Raw genomic sequence first — 17821 nt, 5'->3', positions numbered from 1 at the left:
CTACATATGTAGGTTCTGGGCGTAGAAGTTGGATCCCCTGCAATAGCAGCACAAACTCTAAACCTCTGACTCTTTTCTAATTCATACTTCTAATATCTGCCCCATGCATGTTTTCACTTCATTTTCCTTCATACACAAATTAAATGCTTTTCATTGCATGCCAGGATCATAATATAGTGAAAGTAGATAAAAGCTTTTTATCTATACTAAATAGTTTTTTCTCATCCTAGGTCTCTACATAACTGAGTATAACTGCTATTTATATGTTGTATTTATATTGTGTATTATAATTCATTAGCCTAGGAATGATTTAAAGTATATATGTACATATATGTAAGTTATATGCAATTACATCACTGTTGTGTATAAAGGACTTGAACATACATAGATTTGGGAATCCAAACAATTCCCTAGAATAAGTACTCCTAGGGATACCAAGAAGTGACTTTGCATATGCAGAATCCTATAGTGACTTCATAGTCTAGACTCCTCATCTGTTTTATTCCCTCCCAAACTCCTTTTGTCCTCTCCGGCTTTCAAATGTTTAGATTCATTTGCACTATCTCTTTTTGTCAATAATGATTTTTATAAAGGAAATACACAGATCTAGTATTCTCAGTTGGGAAAATAGATGTGCTAGATTGCTAGATTGGGTAATAATAATTGTTTAATAATTTTCAGTGCAATTTTATAGCAACAATGAATGATTCATTTTAGGGACCTGTTTCCTCAGAAAGCTCATTTAAACTGGCACATATGTGAAATCATGGCTTTAAGAAAGAACACCTTATTTATTCTATCAGAAATGTAGTAATGATTGTCCAAATACTTGCATATTCCATGTTTTGTTAACACCTCTTTCATGTGCCCAGAAATATTGCTAGATTGCTAAGGAAAGCATTTACAAAACATTTGTTCAGTTAGAGTAACCCGAACAGCAAAGCTTGTAAACACATATGTTGTTAAATACTTACTGACAAATATCCTTCCTTTTTAAAAAATGATTTTAAAATTTTCTATTCCAAGAAAAACATATTGAGCACCATTATTTTGACTATAATGTCAGTAATCTCTAAATGTCATCTGCTAACTTTTAAAATGTTGAACCTAAATTAAGTGAGTTAAAAACAACTTCATCAAAAAAACTAGAGACAAATATAGTTGTAAACACTCAAAAAGAGCTCATATAGCAGGTGATAAAAAGACAAGAAATACTGGCTTCATAGTTTATTGGAGGTGCAGAATTTTATAATTCTAAGAATGCATTTTTAAGGTTTTGAATTAACCATTTTCTCTGTTGTTGCATCATATTATTTGGAGAGTTTCTTATTATTGTTGTTTGTTTTGTTTTGCTTGTTGCTTTTTTTTTTTTGAGACAGAAACTCTATACACCTGGTTGACCTGGCCCTTCTTTTATAGACTTTACTGACTTTGAATTTACAGTGACCCTGTGCCTTTATCTCTCAAATGATAGGAATACAGGCAAGCACCACAAAACATAGTGCCTCTGCTATTTTTACTTTCTCAATCTGAATCTTACTAGTCACCTCAAATTTAGACAAAATTTAAACTTGATTCTTGTCATGACCTTCATATTTTCTAAAAATAAAAAAAAGAAAAGCTCTCCATTTGATAGACAGTGTTTTGCTGTGTTCCTGGGCTGCCCTTGAACTCTTATTTGTTTTTTTTGTTTGTTTGTTTGGTTGGTTGGTTGGGTTTTTTTTTTTTTTTTTTTTTGGTTTTTCGAGACAGGGTTTCTCTGTGTAGGCCTGGCTGTCCTGGCGCTCACTCTGTAGACCAGGCTGGCCTTGAACTCAGAAATCTGCCTGCCTCTGCCTCCCAAGGGCTAGGATTAAAGGCATGCACCACCACCGCCCGGGACCCTTGAACTCTTATACTCAGTCAGTTTACCTGCACCAGTATCCTGAGAGGCTAGGGCTGTTGATGTACCAATACCAAACTGGCTTTGTTCTATTTTCTTCCGTACTCTTATCCTCTAAAGAATATCCTGTATAGTGTCTTCTTACTAAGATCACATCAGTCAGTTTGTACCATTATCTATTGCCTACTGTGAGTTTAGATAAGAACTAGCAAATAAAGAAGTGTAATATTGATAAGCAGTACTTATGTATTTACCTCCTCCTCTGTCTTTTAGAAAAAACAGAAAAACATTTTAAGAATAGGAATTCAGAACCTTGGCTCACCATTGTGGGGAGATGACATTTGCTGTAAAGAAAATTGTGACAACAGTCACAGGCTTACCAAGTTCCTCTACATTCTCCGTGGCCTTCTAAGATCCTCACTGTCAGCCTGCATTATCACGATGCCAGCACATCTTGTCCAGGTAAGACCTATTGTTTTCTTACCCACTGGGGAAATGGAAGAACAATGTGGCTTTCATTTTCTTTCCCTTTATTGCTAGTGATATTGGCCATCATTCTATGTGTTCATTCACTATGTGAATATCTTCTGTGGCTTTTGTCCATTTTTGTTGGTTAATCTCATCATTTGTTTTGTAAAGTTCTTTGTATATATTTAGCTATGTGTTTTGCAATAATTTTCTTCCACCCTGTGACATCCCTTTTCTTAGTCCTTTGAAAATACAATGTTTTTAATCTTCACCAATTTGATCCATTTTAATCAGCTATTCTCCTTAGTCTTTGCTCTTATTGGTCTTTTCTTCTCTTAAGATTTTTTCCTATTTTCTTCTAAATATTTTGTACCCTTTTTTTCTTATATAGATGAATCAATATACTCCTTTAATTTTTTTTACACAATTTTAATTTGTGTTTTTAAACACCTTCTGATTTCTAGCATTCTAACTATTCATTAAGTAAACATGTAATAAAACTTTATGGTTCTATTTACAATGTCACCCAGACTAGCCTGGCCCTTGAGGCAGTCCTCCTACGTACTAGATTATTGGTGTCAGCCATCATGAGCAGCAGCAATTGTATAGTACAGCTGATGATTCCATTCTTTGCCAAAGGACATTATCATCTCAAAGATGTGATTTCATGCAAACTTAAATATCTCCTCTACCTTAGTGTTTTATATGAAGGCAAGGCCAGACCTTTATACTTCACATGGGATTATGATAATGTAATATCAATGTGAACAAAAACTTCTCGGCACAATGTCTGGCTTTTCTACATACATGATTAATAAGTGGAAGTTTAATGAATATTGATTCTCACTTGAAAGTTATTTCTAATCTCTAATTCTTAAAATTACATATTTTTTTGTTCTAATATACCTAGACCACCCTAAAAAATAATAAATATATTAAAATGTCATTGAGTTACATTAGTATATATAATAATGTAACATATCTCAAACTTATGACTGAAAATTGAGGCATAAATAACAAGAGAATTTCTCCTCATTGGCCAGTAGAATTTATTTTTAATAATCATGATACATTAACTCAGGTTTTCTTTACAGGCTTGTAACAAGTAGTTCTTAACATAAGTTATGTTTTTATTACATAAATAACAATAATATGTCATTTTATGTTATTCTCATAATGATCTGAAATCTGTATGACTATTACAGGGAAACTCCTTTCTGTAATAGTGTTAGACAAGCAACACATGCTTATAATGTTTTCATTGTTCATCATGTTATTGTAAAATAAATACTTCAATAGTAGCTTGGTTACTCATGGTGAGCTTGATGATTTGTTGATAGAGCTGAAGCTACAGGTAAAATTACAGCTCTTCAAACTTGCCTTGCAGCTATGCTGTGGTTGCATCTACTTCTGAGGCCCGGAAATCTCAGATCCTTCATGTCAGGGAATCTTTACTACATCCCTGTGAGACAATTATTTCTAATCTATGCTTCCCAAGGTGGTCCAGTCAATAAGTGGCAAGGCAAATGTTTCTCCACAGAGTCTAGCTCCTTCCATCTTTATAGTTATGTAGCACAGCTCCTTGACCATCACTAAGCTCTGCAACTTAGCTCTTGGATAACACAGCTACTATTTAGTACTTTAAGGAGGAAATTATCATTGAAAAATCGTTGACACATTAGAGTATGTGAAAGATTATGCAAAAAGTTCCATTCTTTACAAAGGACAAATATATGGATGTATGCGTCCTTCTGCAAAAATTGCAAGTAAAGAAAAACAGTTATAAAGTAACAAGTTGTGTATATAATTTTATATTTATTTAATAACTAAAAAAATTAATGAAAAGCAAAACAGAGACCACTCAAAGTTGTATTGTAAGTGATTGTTGTTTTCATAAGGTCCTAGCCACTGTGGTGTCTGACAGATTCCTCTACCTTGCATTTCAAGGGACAGCAGTGATGGTCTCAGGTGTCGTCAAGTCATCCACTCTACAGCACAAGTCAGATGGTTGAATGACAAAGATATGGAGACAAGGTTTAGAGATTTTTTAAATTTTTAAGTTTAAACAATATTGTTTAAACTTATGCTTTTTAATTTATCAAGAGAGACTACTTTGAAATAAAAATAACAAGATTTCAGTCAGACAGGTGGTGTGTTTAAAGTTAAGCAGCATGATCATGTTCTCAGAATGGAAAGTGTTGTTAGTAAAACTATGAGGCATCTTCCAATAGGGTGAAGGCCACTTGTAATCCTAGCCCTGGGGAGGAGGAGACAAGTGGATCCTCAGAACTTGCTGCAAGCTCTGGATCTCAGCAAGAGATTCTGTCTCCAAAAACACAACGGAAGGTGGTTGGTGTTTACAGAGTAACACCCAAAGTTGACCTCTAGCCTCTACACAGACATGCATGGAGACAGCTACATGTGCACACATACAGTGTAATTAGAAACATGAATATACAAAACGGAAAGATTGAGTTTGTTTCATAGAAATATGTGTAGTGATTACTGTAGGCCAGATGTAGTCCTAAGCTCTCTTTAGATAGTAACTTATGTAATCCTTATACTATGTTCTGATGCTGTTATCTTCTCTCAAGATACACAGCAGAAGTTAGACCTGAGTAGTGTCTAGTTGCTGCTCTCTTAGCCATTGTGCTATGCTGCTTATTCCATAAAGATACAGGAATAGAGTCAAAGTAGGGAAAAGATAAGAGCAAAGCAGCATCTGATGATAAAAAGAAAATGTGCTTTTGGAGGCTGTGATGTTTGATAAATTACTTTGTCTCAATTAGCTTTCTCAGTCTTAGATTCTTCATCTATAAAAATGAACCAAAAAATAATCAATGCAGAGGATGAAAAGTATACACAGTAGGCATTCAGTATGTGTTAGCAGTCATCATCACTGCTGGACACACAGTAGGCATTCAGTATGTGTTAGCAGTCATCATCAGTACTGGATATTACTTCAGAGACCCTCAGAATTGATAATCAGAACAGTAAGATCTGTCAAAAGTGAAAATATTTGGTGTGTCACTGCAGTAGATGAATTGAAAGCAGATGAAAGGGTAACACCTGTGTGGCATGCTAGACACTCTAGCTAGCACTCCTAACAGCAAAAGGAGGATAGAGATCTTCAGTTACCCAGCCCTTCTCATGAAAACACCTAGCAATGTTCTCTCATGGATTGGCTTTAAGGCAGTCCAGAAAGCACAGATACATGCTTGGTTTTTAGCAGCATAAACTACACAAGACTCGCAATAGTTTTCCCACCATGACCAATACTATTTCTGGAGTCTCTAGGTCAGAAGTTAAATGGTGATTGTGTAACTAAGGGCAGTTTCACATGCTCGCTGATTCATTCATTCATTCATTCATTCATTCATTCAAATACAGCAGGCATTGTGATGGGTATCTATGGATAAAGCAGGATGAAATATGACAAAGTCACTGTCTCAGGGATGTTAAAGATAAGATAAAACACAAACAGTATCAATATGAATACTGGTGGTTTGGGTTTGGGGTTTGGTTGGTTGGGTGATTGGTTTGGTTTATTTTTTTGTTGGTAGTGGTAGGGTTTTTTAGGTTATTGTTATACTAGGTGTTTTGAAGGGTTTTTTTGGTCTGTGTGTGGTGTGTATGTGTGTGTGTGCGTGCGCGTGTGCGTATGCGTGTGTGTGTGTGTGTTATATGTTGGATATTTGAGCTTTGGTGTTGATAATTGTTTCTGTCAGGCAAAAGAAATGTTATTCATATCCTTGGAAATTTTGTCATGTAATTAAGCATCTTTAAATTAGCACAAGACTAAGGGTATATAAAATATTTTCATCTCTTTGAGTAGTAAAACAGCCAATCAGTGTTCTTGTCTTAGTTATTAGCATTCTGTCAGACTTGTACAGTAATGATTAGTTACCCTTTATTGTACTTTTGGCATGCTTCCCATGTTTAATTTCATTGTAGGGAAGGAACATATAGTTAAGGAAATTGCAAAAGAGGGGGAGAAGTTAAAATAGGGAAAATAATAGATTCAAAACTGATTTTAACTTATTGTTGTAATGATACTTGTAAGGAGAGTGAACAAGGGTAATTTTAAAGTTTTTATTTGAAGTATTTTTGTGTTCTTACATAAAGTCTTACAACTTTAAACTTGAAACGTTTTATTCTATTTGATTTAAGGTTATTTCTATAACAATACAATAGACAAGTGTGCTTTGAAGTAAATGTATAAAAATAAGTTCTAAATATCTGTTTTAAAGGAATAAAACTATTTAGGAGGCATATTGTGAATCTCTTTAGACAGACATGTAGTTTTAAACAGTTTTCCCTATAAAATGGTAGTATTATTACTGATAACTCTCTGGCTAGAATATAGTTTAGTATCTGCCCAAAGACCCTGCCCTAAAATATATGTGAAGATGGCTCCATTGACTGTGATTCTTTGACACACTGAACTCTGGGGTACAGTGTGACTAGGGGCAGAGCCACTGTAGTGCCCTGTATCCCAGCATTACTCAGTTCCCACATCCCTGCTGAGTAGTCGTTCCACTCGCCAAGAAGCCTGTTAAAGAGCCCCTGAGAGCATGTGTACAGCCCTCCATGTTAATAGTTAATTGGTGAGGATGGCACGATGAGAGGACAGCCGAGCATGTGGTCTCACAGACTCAGGCAGTAGACAGGCCTCGGTGATAATAACAGCAGATGCTCAAGTTCTCACAGCTTAACTGTCCCGACTCTTGTTGAGGCGATGTTATCATGAACTGAGAAAAAAAAAAAAGCTTATATCTAAGGAAAGGAACTAAGCCCGCTTCAATTCTTCTACATGTTAAATTATAAGACTATTTTAACTTTAAATCTTGATGTATAAATCTCTCCCTGAGTGGTTATTGTTCCCCAAGTACATTGAGCACTCCTCTGGCCCTGCTTACTATTGGGAACAAATGACTTTCCCCTGTGATGCCATTTAACAACATCAATTTTGGCATAGTAACAATAAAGTACTTTAAAATAGGACATTTTAATATCCATATCTAGTCAGATATGACACCATCATTTCTTTCTGATCTATAAATATCAATTGTCTAAACTTTGATAAGATTTGTTATCTATCTCAAAATTATGTAAACATTTTATACCTTTTATTTTATTTTCAATCCCAATGACAGTGTGTGCTTGTGAAAAATAAGAATCAATAATATTTCATTCAGGAAATAAAAGCTTAGTTTTGTGCCTAAATATAGTCTTGTTAGCAAAATGAAAAGAAAATAGATTTTCTATCACTTGAAAATTCTCACACAGCCCACCATAACTTGTCCTTGATTTGTATTTTTTAATATAGGTAAAACCACTTTTACCTAAAACTGTCAGGAAATAAACACTAACACGCTTGGTATTAAAATGGAAGGTTATTCTCCTATACCTTTCCCATAGCTCTCATTTCAAAGAATATTTACTCTCTATTTTTTTAACTGCTAATTTTTTATCAGTGTATCATAATCTACACTCTCGAAGGGACTTTCCAACATGGACAACATAAAATGTTCCTTCGCCTGTGATAATATAGGGTGACAATCCCTTGCATTTGCTTAAGAAATGTCAGTCAGTGCCTGAGTTGGTTAAACTTTCTTATTCAGACCACATTGCAAATGTGAAACTAGACTGCAGCATGTTTTTATTTCTTGTCATTGGAAATTGGTAACTTGATATCTATACTGAGTATTTTTATCACATAGTTGCTGTCTTCTAATGATAACAGTTTTTACCCCAGCTTTTCATGGATAAAACTTACCAGTGCTATTAGACAAATAGCAAAGAAAATATATTTCCTGATTTTAAAACAGGGAAGAAAGAACCCTATCTCTTAAAAACTGAAGAGGTTTAAATTGTTGTCTTAATTAAGAGCTTTTAGGATTAGTTGATAATATTAATACACAAGAACTGGGAGGCTACTAAAGTGATACTGCAAAATATTTGTCTGTAGAGAAATGTTTCCATCTGTAACAATGCATTTATTCAATATCAGAGTGTTACCAGCTATACCAAGTAAAACCATGGCTGCCTTTATAATCATTAATAAGAATCTTGCAAGTGGACTCTAATGGACTTCTAAATTTATCTTTTATTCTTAAATAAGTAAGGAAGTATTCTTATTCGTAAAGAAGTTATTAAGATGGTAAAGTCTCTGCTAAGTCTGACAGTTTCAGTTTGGTGGCCAGAACACACCAAGTGATCTCTGACCTCCACGTGCATAGTATGTCATGCACATGCCCATTATACACACATACAGATAGATAGATAGATAGATAGATAGATAGATAGATAGATAGATAGACAGGCAGATAGGATCTAGTTTAAAGAGTTAAATATAATTGCTTGGTGAATAATCAAACTTTTTAACTATAAAATTTTCAGAAATATTTCCCTGTAGTTGTTGCGATAATAATTATAAGAACAGATTTATATATCTTAAACTATTTATCTTATTTCTTAAACTATTTTAAATGGCTTTTTAAAGGGATATTGTGAGGATTGGAGGGATGGCTAACTGGTTAAGAACAAGCACACACTGCTCTTAGAGAGGACCCATGTCAGGCAGCTCATGACTGTCTATAACTTCAGCTCCAGGGGGATCTGATACCTCTGATGTTTACACACACATGCACACACGTGCACGTGCCCACACATAGTTATGCATAGTTTTCAATGATCTTTAAAACTGTACTTTAATAAGGAAAATATTTAAGTATGAAAATTATGGATATAACCTCTATTGGTTATAACTGTCCATTACTAATAGATAAATAAAGCTATATATTCTGGGTATCATTTTTTTTCATGATTACTTTCTTACTCAAGATATTGTCATCAATTACAATCAACTTGTAATTGTTTTAGATCTTAATTAGTCCAATAGTGATTGAAGGAAAATGACACATTTACAAAGTATATATAAGCAAGTTTTTTTTCAAATGAATTGAATCATATTCCCCTCATTTAAATTGTATGCTCTTTGTGTCAGATTCTAGTGACTTTATGTAAGTTTAGTAAGCTGTAAATATAACTTGTTCTTCAAACTAACAAATAATAGAACTGCTTCAACTGTATCCTCTAAATTGGGATTCGTATAGTTCCCAATTGTTTTCTGTTCAGCGTGCACATTAGCACATCTCTTAGATTCTGACACTGCTACAGCTTGTGTACATCATACATGCACTATATATTTGGCTGATTTTCTTGTTCAAAAATTACTGAAACTTTTACATGTCACAGTATCTGTAATTTTCTGTGTACACAGGGCATCTACAGCAGTAAGTGAAGCATTTTGTCTTCATTATACACATTAAATAGGAGCAGGATGTAGTAATTGCCAATCAGATTTGTGTTCATATTGAAAAAGGAAAAATACCATTTAGAATCCTTCTATTATGCTCCATCTAACTAAAGTATATTCAGTACAATGTAAAGAAAGTAATCATTTTGGGTTGGTTTTTTTTTCCACTTTCCCTAAAACCATTGTGATGATGTTTTGTATCGTGGTTGATGTGTAGTCCTGTGTTAATGATTCTTAACTAAAGGGCTGTTTAGGGCCAAGCTCAAGTTCATCAATTATATAAAGAGTGGAATGTGTCATGATATAGAGAGTGAGTCATTGTTAAGGCTGCTGGACCACATCTTTACTATGACCAGTGCCTAGGCACAGACACAGTTGTTCTGAAGGCAGAAGCAGTGAGGGACCTGTGTATTCAATATATGGAAACTGGATACAAGAAAAATGGGGGAAGGGTCTTTTACATTATTTTTACCTAGTGTTTTTAATTCAAAAAAGAGCTAAAAGTTTAATTGTGCAATTTTTTTCATAAAATTATTTAATCTTTTATCCTTTGTGTTAGAAGCTATCTGAAAAATCCCTGTGAGAAAATAAAGATTTTAAAAATATCTTTAACTTACTCAGATTTTTACTCTTCCTGAAAGAACTCTTAGTATCTTTGAAAAAATATAATTATTTCTTAATGCTAAGACAAAATATGCTTGTTACTATTGATAGTTTCCAGCTGTTTAAATACCAGGTCAAATAATGTGCCCTGATGTTATGTTTTAGCCCTTTGCTATTAATTACATTATTATTACATAAAGAGTTCTAGCTCTTTTAATAATGTTTTCATACCCTACATAGTTAATCTTTAATGTTGGGGAGTACAAAGGGAGAGATTAAATTAGCCTTGTAACCTCTTTCTCTTCCAGGTTGATGATGGAAAATAAAAGCTCTTAGCCACAAAATGTAACACTTAGAATTAATATTTAATTAGACCAGCAAATTGTACACTGTGGCTGAAAGCTTCCAAAGAGTTGTTAGTGCCACAATTGACCTACAGGTTTAATAATAACTCACTTCTAGAAGCAAGTGCCAGTTCAGCAGAGTAGAGCCACTAAGAAAGTCCTGGGAGATTCAAAGCAGCAAACCAAATGGCAGGCAAGGATTCCTGGGATGGAGCCTTCTGGAAAGCTGGGAGCTGGAATAGCTTTTAAGCCAGGATTCAGATGAGAACAGTGGGTGAAAAAGCTGATCCCTCCTGTTCTGGGAGCGTCTGGTTGTAGGCCAAAATCTTAGAACAGATTTTTACTAAATGTTTTTGCTGCAGCTATTAACTTACATTGAAAACCAAATATCGAATAATTTTTCTGTAAAATTTAACTAGTTTTTTGTGCAATCATTAGTTCTTAATATTAGTACATAATATCTGTACGTTCAGATCATTAGATTGTCAGATAGGTTTGGCGCTGTACATCTATGCTGTTTTGCTGTGACATGCTGTTTCCTTGTTCCCTGTATAGTTGATTTATATGGTTCATTTCTATATTATTTCATTACAGAGCATTACACAGAGCCAGGAAAGAGACTGGAGAAGTCTATAACCCAAGACTTTTCCTTTAAATTGTATATGGGTATATATAGATATTTGCTATGTAAAGAATTATAATGTAAAGGCATCATTAATTTTAGAAAGCTTATATTGTAAAACACTTCTAGATCTTCTTATGATGTAATTAAATTACAAGATAAATAATTAGACCTCCTGGTGAAACATTGGATTCCTATATCTTAGGAAAAATTCATATGCTGAAAGTAGGGTATTAGAAGATGTGTGGATACAGAAAACTGAAAAGGGGACACCTTAAATAATTCATTGGTTATATCTTAAATAATGAAAGAAAAGCTAGTTATGAGTTGAAAAACCAAGCAGGTGAAGGTCTTGCCAGCAGAGGGAGTAGTCCTGTCTTCTGTCAGATTCCTGTCACTTCCCCACCTGCCTCAGCCTTCCCCAGCCAGTCTCCCATCTGGACCTGGCTCTGGCTGCCTGTTCCTGATGACAGGCTATCATTTTGTGTTCAATGTGGTATTATTCTAAGCTGATTTTAAACTTTAGTATCTTTAACCTGCCGCAGCAGCTAACTGAACACTATTTTGGGGATGGATGTCTGTGATTGCATTCTAAGGGATTTAAGTATAAAGAAGTAAAGTAAAATATATCACTTGAAAGTCCCTCATGAAACAAAACATAAAAACCAAGTATCTGATTAATTTCCATAATGTAAAATTAGATGATGTAAAGTTTTGTGGAAAGCCTGAAATTGCTTTTCAATACTATGTCATTATTTATTCTAGCCTACTTTTTATCGTATTTTCTGCATCCCATTTCTGAAAACCTTCAGAGCATGTTCTGTTAATATTTAAGATAATGTTGACTGAAAAAAGGCAAAACTCATAAATATCTATTCTATCAGTGTAAACAAATGGTATTTCTAAAGTCAAGGTCTAAAACAAATGAACTGCCCTTTTCATAGCAAACTTAGAATACACAGTTGATCAGCTAGAACACACAAAAACATGTGGTTTCATTGTCTAGTCCTAGTAATGTGAAAAAAAATGAACAATTTCTTAATCCTTTAAGCTAAAATATATTTGCCTTTAGGTCCTCTGTGGAATGTTTTAAGCTTTAGGGGAGGAAATATTTGTTTTATTACTTCCTTGTATGAATGTTATTCTGTGATGATACCAAGAGATAGGTTCCATTTAAATTACCTTAGTTACAAAAAGTTGTCTTTACATTTAAGTAAAGACATTTACAGTTAAAATAAACTGTGAGCTTCAATAACGCATTAAATCTGCAACAATTAATTTAATAGACATTGTAAGTCAGTTAGTATAATTTTGTCAGATCAAACTGCTCAAAAATGATGAACAAAATCATTGTTTTATAGCCTTTGCTTTAGTAGAATTGAGCATAAAAGAAGTATAAAATGTATTCTTCCTCAAGTACCGCTAGATTTATCCTTTATCTAACATTAGTGTTGCATTTTATACCAAAGAAATATGTTCACTTTTCAGAAGAGGTTCTGTATCCCAAGCTTGCCTGTGGGAGACCCACATGCACGTGCATACCTCCTGTCATTCAGTCGTCAAACAGAAAGGAGTTTAAACATCCCCTTCTCTCTACCTGGAACCAGCTCTCTCTTATTCTTTGCTATCTTTCTTAGTTAAATGGAGCAATCCAAGAGTTTCTTCTTGACACAGTGTATGTATGCTTTATGCCAATTGGTTTTTTTCTCTGAAGTCTCTTGGAAATTAAAATGTTGATTAATTAACTTTTTAATCTTCAAGTTAAAATATTTATGAGAAATTTATTCTGTGCTGCTACAAATTGTAGCCTTTATATTGTTGTGGTAATTGGGGTCATCAAAGTAAGGAAATGTTCAGTCGGCACTGATAGCTAAGATCTTGTGTTAGAACAATTGCTGAAGCTTTATGTGGAAGTAGTTGGATTTTTTTATCTTAAAATTGCTACTTTTAGCTTTATGATCGTTGGTTTGAAATTCCTTTCAAGAATCAATTCATTCAATTAATCTTTGAGAATTTAAAATTCTTTTAATGGATTTGACATATCCTAAATAAAAATGTGCTACCATTCTTTCAAAGCAAGCAAACAGTCAAAGCAAAATTCACCAGGTTCTTGTATATCTAAGTGAGAATAAAATGGCAGACAGCTAGGCCTTGTTTACTTGCAGCAGATCTGATGTGCATTAAGTTTCTAGAATTAAAAAATTATACTGAAACAGAAAACTTTAAGACCCTCTCTACAACTTATGACAATGCCATCTGAGATTGCCAGCAAACTCTTAAAACTCCTAGACACCAGCTCTTCTGGCTTCCCTCCTAGCTATATCTTGGCTACTATCCAGAGCTGACAACTTTCACCCAGGAGCAAAGGGAGATTTGTCTAGTATAAGAAGGATTTTTGAGTCATCCTAGATTTCCTATCCAGATGGGCAAGGAGGAGGGGTGGCAATATCATTGTACATACTTGGATGATGTCATTATGGCACATGTGCACTATAACCATTAATTTAGTCATAATGACTAAATTCTGGTAACCTTGTTTAAATATTTCTCACTTGAAACTTTAGCAATTTCAGTATTAAAACAGGAATGATGTTGAAATATATGTATTAGGACTTGATTCATAGATTCTGTTACTTATTAATTTTCAAAAAGAGCAAGAAGTTTCACATCTTTCCCAATGAATAAAACTGTTTATAGAGTCCAGAAGGATAAGAATATAGAACTTCTATGTCAAGATCTCCACTCTAGTCTCTATACTAAAGATGTCTGAGAAAAAAAAAATGTCTGAGCACCACAGGCCCTATGATGATGATTTTACGTACAGTGTGTTCCTGACAAACTGAACTATTACTATTATGCTTCCAAGGGGTTTTCTACATGCATTTTTTGTTTTCATATAAATTCACCTAGCTTCATCTAAAAGACCATTTAGTATTAATATGGTGACTTGAAGGACCTTCTTCTTATAAACATGGCTCTAAGATAATATCACATAATATTATATAATAATGGACCATATTCTAAAAGAATCGTGAACATACACAAGCAATCACATATTTTTTAAACTTAAAAAAACTGCATTGTCATCCCCAAATATATTTTTGTTCCTATAAATAGCTAGAAACTCATTGTGTATATTATAAAAATAAAGGTTATCTCAGTCAGAAATGTAGATGTTACTCTTTTATAATTTTCCATCATTCTTGTTCTATAAATGTTTTCAGATACTTTATAATTTTCACAGTCTGATTAGCTACACTGTACCAACTTTTGCAGAGTAGCTGTGCAAAAAATAGTAAGGTCACTGTTAAATGTAACTTCTTTTATGGTAACAATACAATTAAATGTTTTTCTTTGCCTAAAGCTTTATAAAACCTTTTTAGATAGATTTTAGTTTATAATTAATAATAGTGACACAAATATAGAGCTTAGAAATACCATGAATAAAATACATAAATAAAGTGAACACATTTCTGAGAAACTTTGAATTCAGGCTATACATGCTGCTTTATATTTAGAATCCATTAGTTTTCTTTAGTGAATATAATTAATTTATCACTTATACGCATCTCTTAAAAGACCTAAAAAATTGATGTCTTTCAATGTCTTATTAGATAACTTTAAGGTTAAATGAAAAAAGAAATAACAGTATTGAGTTAGCCATTTAAATACACAGCACTTCTTTACTGTTAGAGCAGAAATAGAAGAGAAATCAATCCATCTTTAAGCCTTACAATTCTGTTAATCATATAATTGAGTAGACCCAAGTTGATATGCCTGAAATCTTGAATAGGTGAATTCTAACAAACTCAGATATTTAGACACAAAGACTCTGTCTTTTATTTATAGATAAAAGTAAATCTAACCTTTTAGATTAAGAAATACTGTCAGTAGCCTTGATAAGTGCTTGCTCATCTGAAGCTCCGTGACATTAGTACTCTTCTCAGTTGAATTTATACAAAAATGAAATGATAGGATCCTGCTGGTTATTATCCAAGATTCTTCTTGATAGGGAACCACATGGCTTTTCTTCATCTCCCACTTGTTCTCACCCTTTACTACCAACCCAGCCACACCCCACCCCCATCCCAACATTGTTCAGTACTCAGCACAATGAATCATTTTCAAGTTGACTCATTGTGAACTGTCTCCCAGCTGTTGGAATGTCTGGCAGACATTTTTGTTTGGGTGAAGAATAACTGGCTGAAACCCAACCTGGATGAGTTTGATATAATGGTCTTTGGCTGAGGGAATATTGAGAGGAGCATGTTTCTGGCCCCTGAAGCCCCTGTTATTTCTGGAGGACTACCATCCCCTGTGGCACAGCACTGAAAGGAAGGAATCAATCTGGATTATTTTCTCACCATTGATTGAAGAATTGCCTTAGGAAAAATAGCCATTTGCAAATATTATATATATTTTATAATGTATCCACATCATTGAAATTTTTTTTAAAGTTAAGGAAAACTTATTTACACTGTCTCCTTTTGAGACCACAGATTAGAGGCTAAAATGCCATCCACACAATATGCACTCCTCCTATGGAGGAGCTTCAAATACTGCCTAAGGTTTGAGCTCACCAACCATTTCGGCAGAATGTTTGGAACCAGACTACTGTGCATGTCCCTTTGAATCGTATAGAATCAGTGTACCCTCTTTCACTCTCCATCCTGATCAGGCTTCACAGCAGCACTTAAGAAACAAGAACAGCACTAAGTTTGCTAGTCGCCATGAAGCATTTATAAAATGAAAAGGTCTGTGGTCTCTCCTCTATCAGCAGACATAGCACCAAACAGACCAGTTTTCCTGACTACCTTATATCTCCTATCCTTTTCTTCTAAAATTAGATTTTAAACTAGTGGATATTACTAGTATATAAAATGAGAGTTTCAAAATTCCAAAATTTCACAAAGAACGATTTCTTTTAACAAATCTATATCAGTAGAGCATAAATGTCCTGATGTTTTATGTTACATAATTAAACTTTACAGGCTTATCAGCCTATCAGGAATAACCCTACAAGGAATACTGACTGTCCATGAAGTAAAGTCATTGCAAAAGCAGCTGGCTAGTCAATGATTTTTTTTCCTTGCCATGAATTCTGTGTGGTTTTGGATCATTACTACTTAGCAACTGGGTATTCTGCACTTAGAACCATGTTTATGTACGGTTTTGAGCACCCGGACGTTTTCTAAGCTGTTCTGTTTAGCACCATTGGATTTGTCTCAAGCTGTGTTCAGGAAGAAGGTGTCAGCCATTGGTCAGTGTTAGTCACAGTTTCTTTGCCTTTCTTTGTTGTTACTTTAGAGCCAGATGGCAGCATCTGGAAAGGGGCATAGAAGACCCCAGAACTAGCCACTTTACATCCCTTTTACTGGACCTTCCCATGTTTTAAATATGTCACAGGACCTGAGATGTTACAGGGCTGAGACCCAGTCCCTGCTGATGCGCAGCCATACTTGCCATGTACCATCTATCCTTCTCAGTCCCATTATCTGCCAAGTTCTCCAGTGCACTGGAGCAAAGTAATGAGAAAAGCAAAGTGTAACCTCCTTCAGTAAGCCAAAGAAACAATACTTAATATTTTCTTAATAAGTTTTGCCTTGCCTTCAACTCTTCAAATTAACATAGAAGACCTATGTAGATCAAATCATTCAACTAGGAGACTATCTTATCTGTTTTTCAGATTGTAGTGTATTTAACTTTTATTTATTAATGTTTCTTACCTCCATTAAGATTTGTATTCAAGATGGTATAGTGGCATTGTGTAGATATTTTATTTTGTAATTAATTATAACATGAGTGTTCCATTTCCATGTCTTTCAGAATAAATCAATTACTACTCGTGTGAGAAATTTGTCAGATACAGTTGTTGGTCTGGAATCTTTTATTGGTTCAGAGAAAGAGACCAACCAATTGTATAAGGATTATCATGGTAAGCATCATCTATATCATGAAAAGAACATATTCTGAGTGCTTCTCACATACCTGAAAGCATCATTCTGGTCTAATTAGAACATCTACTATAACATGGTGTGAATTTTATTCCACTGTTAAATATTTTTCCCTCCTGGTTAACTTTCTATTTCAGCTATTTGTCATACTAAAATTGCAGATTATATTAACTGAAAGTAGTCAAACCCAGGCTCTGAAGTATTGTTATGCCAGTGGCTTAATGTTTATATGAAATCAGCCATACTTGAAATAAGTCTATTTACAAATGTCCCTAATTCTAAAATGCACAATATGAACTACCTCTGGTCTTAAGCATTTTGAATAACAAATACTCAACGTGTAATAGTGTACTAGCATTTCTGTGATAATATATACAGGTTTACAGTTTACAGAGCTAGCTATGTGGTAAGGTACATCCTAGACTGAGACGTAGCTTATTGGTAGAACATTTTTCCTATATGCACAAGGCCGTAGGTTCAGTCCCCAGCACTAGCACTTTAAAAGGGAGATGCATATTACCTCATCACCCTGACATAAACCGAGGAAAATTGATTGGATATTTTACATTACAGTTTTGGTTTGGTTTGGTTTGGTTTGGTTTGGTTTGGTTTGGTTTGGTTTGGTTT

The 17821-nt window shown here is 34.2% G+C and overlaps 1 protein-coding gene across 1 annotated transcript in view; it reads left to right on the top strand.

The window, feature by feature from the left end:
- Elp4 (elongator acetyltransferase complex subunit 4) overlaps positions 1 to 17821 on the top strand; it is a 204556-nt gene that overhangs the window by 78988 nt on the left and 107747 nt on the right. The window contains exons 7-8 of the mRNA XM_028767104.1: positions 2156 to 2344; positions 17067 to 17175. Coding sequence (XP_028622937.1) covers positions 2156 to 2344; positions 17067 to 17175 — 298 coding nt within the window. The remainder of the gene's footprint in view (positions 1 to 2155; positions 2345 to 17066; positions 17176 to 17821) is intronic.

The sequence above is a fragment of the Grammomys surdaster genome, unplaced genomic scaffold, assembly GCF_004785775.1.
Source record: "Grammomys surdaster isolate TR1022 unplaced genomic scaffold, NIH_TR_1.0 170, whole genome shotgun sequence".
Lineage (NCBI taxonomy): Eukaryota > Metazoa > Chordata > Mammalia > Rodentia > Muridae > Grammomys > Grammomys surdaster.
The sequence above is the reverse complement of the archived record's forward strand: the minus strand, read 5'-3'. Positions and strand labels throughout refer to the sequence as shown.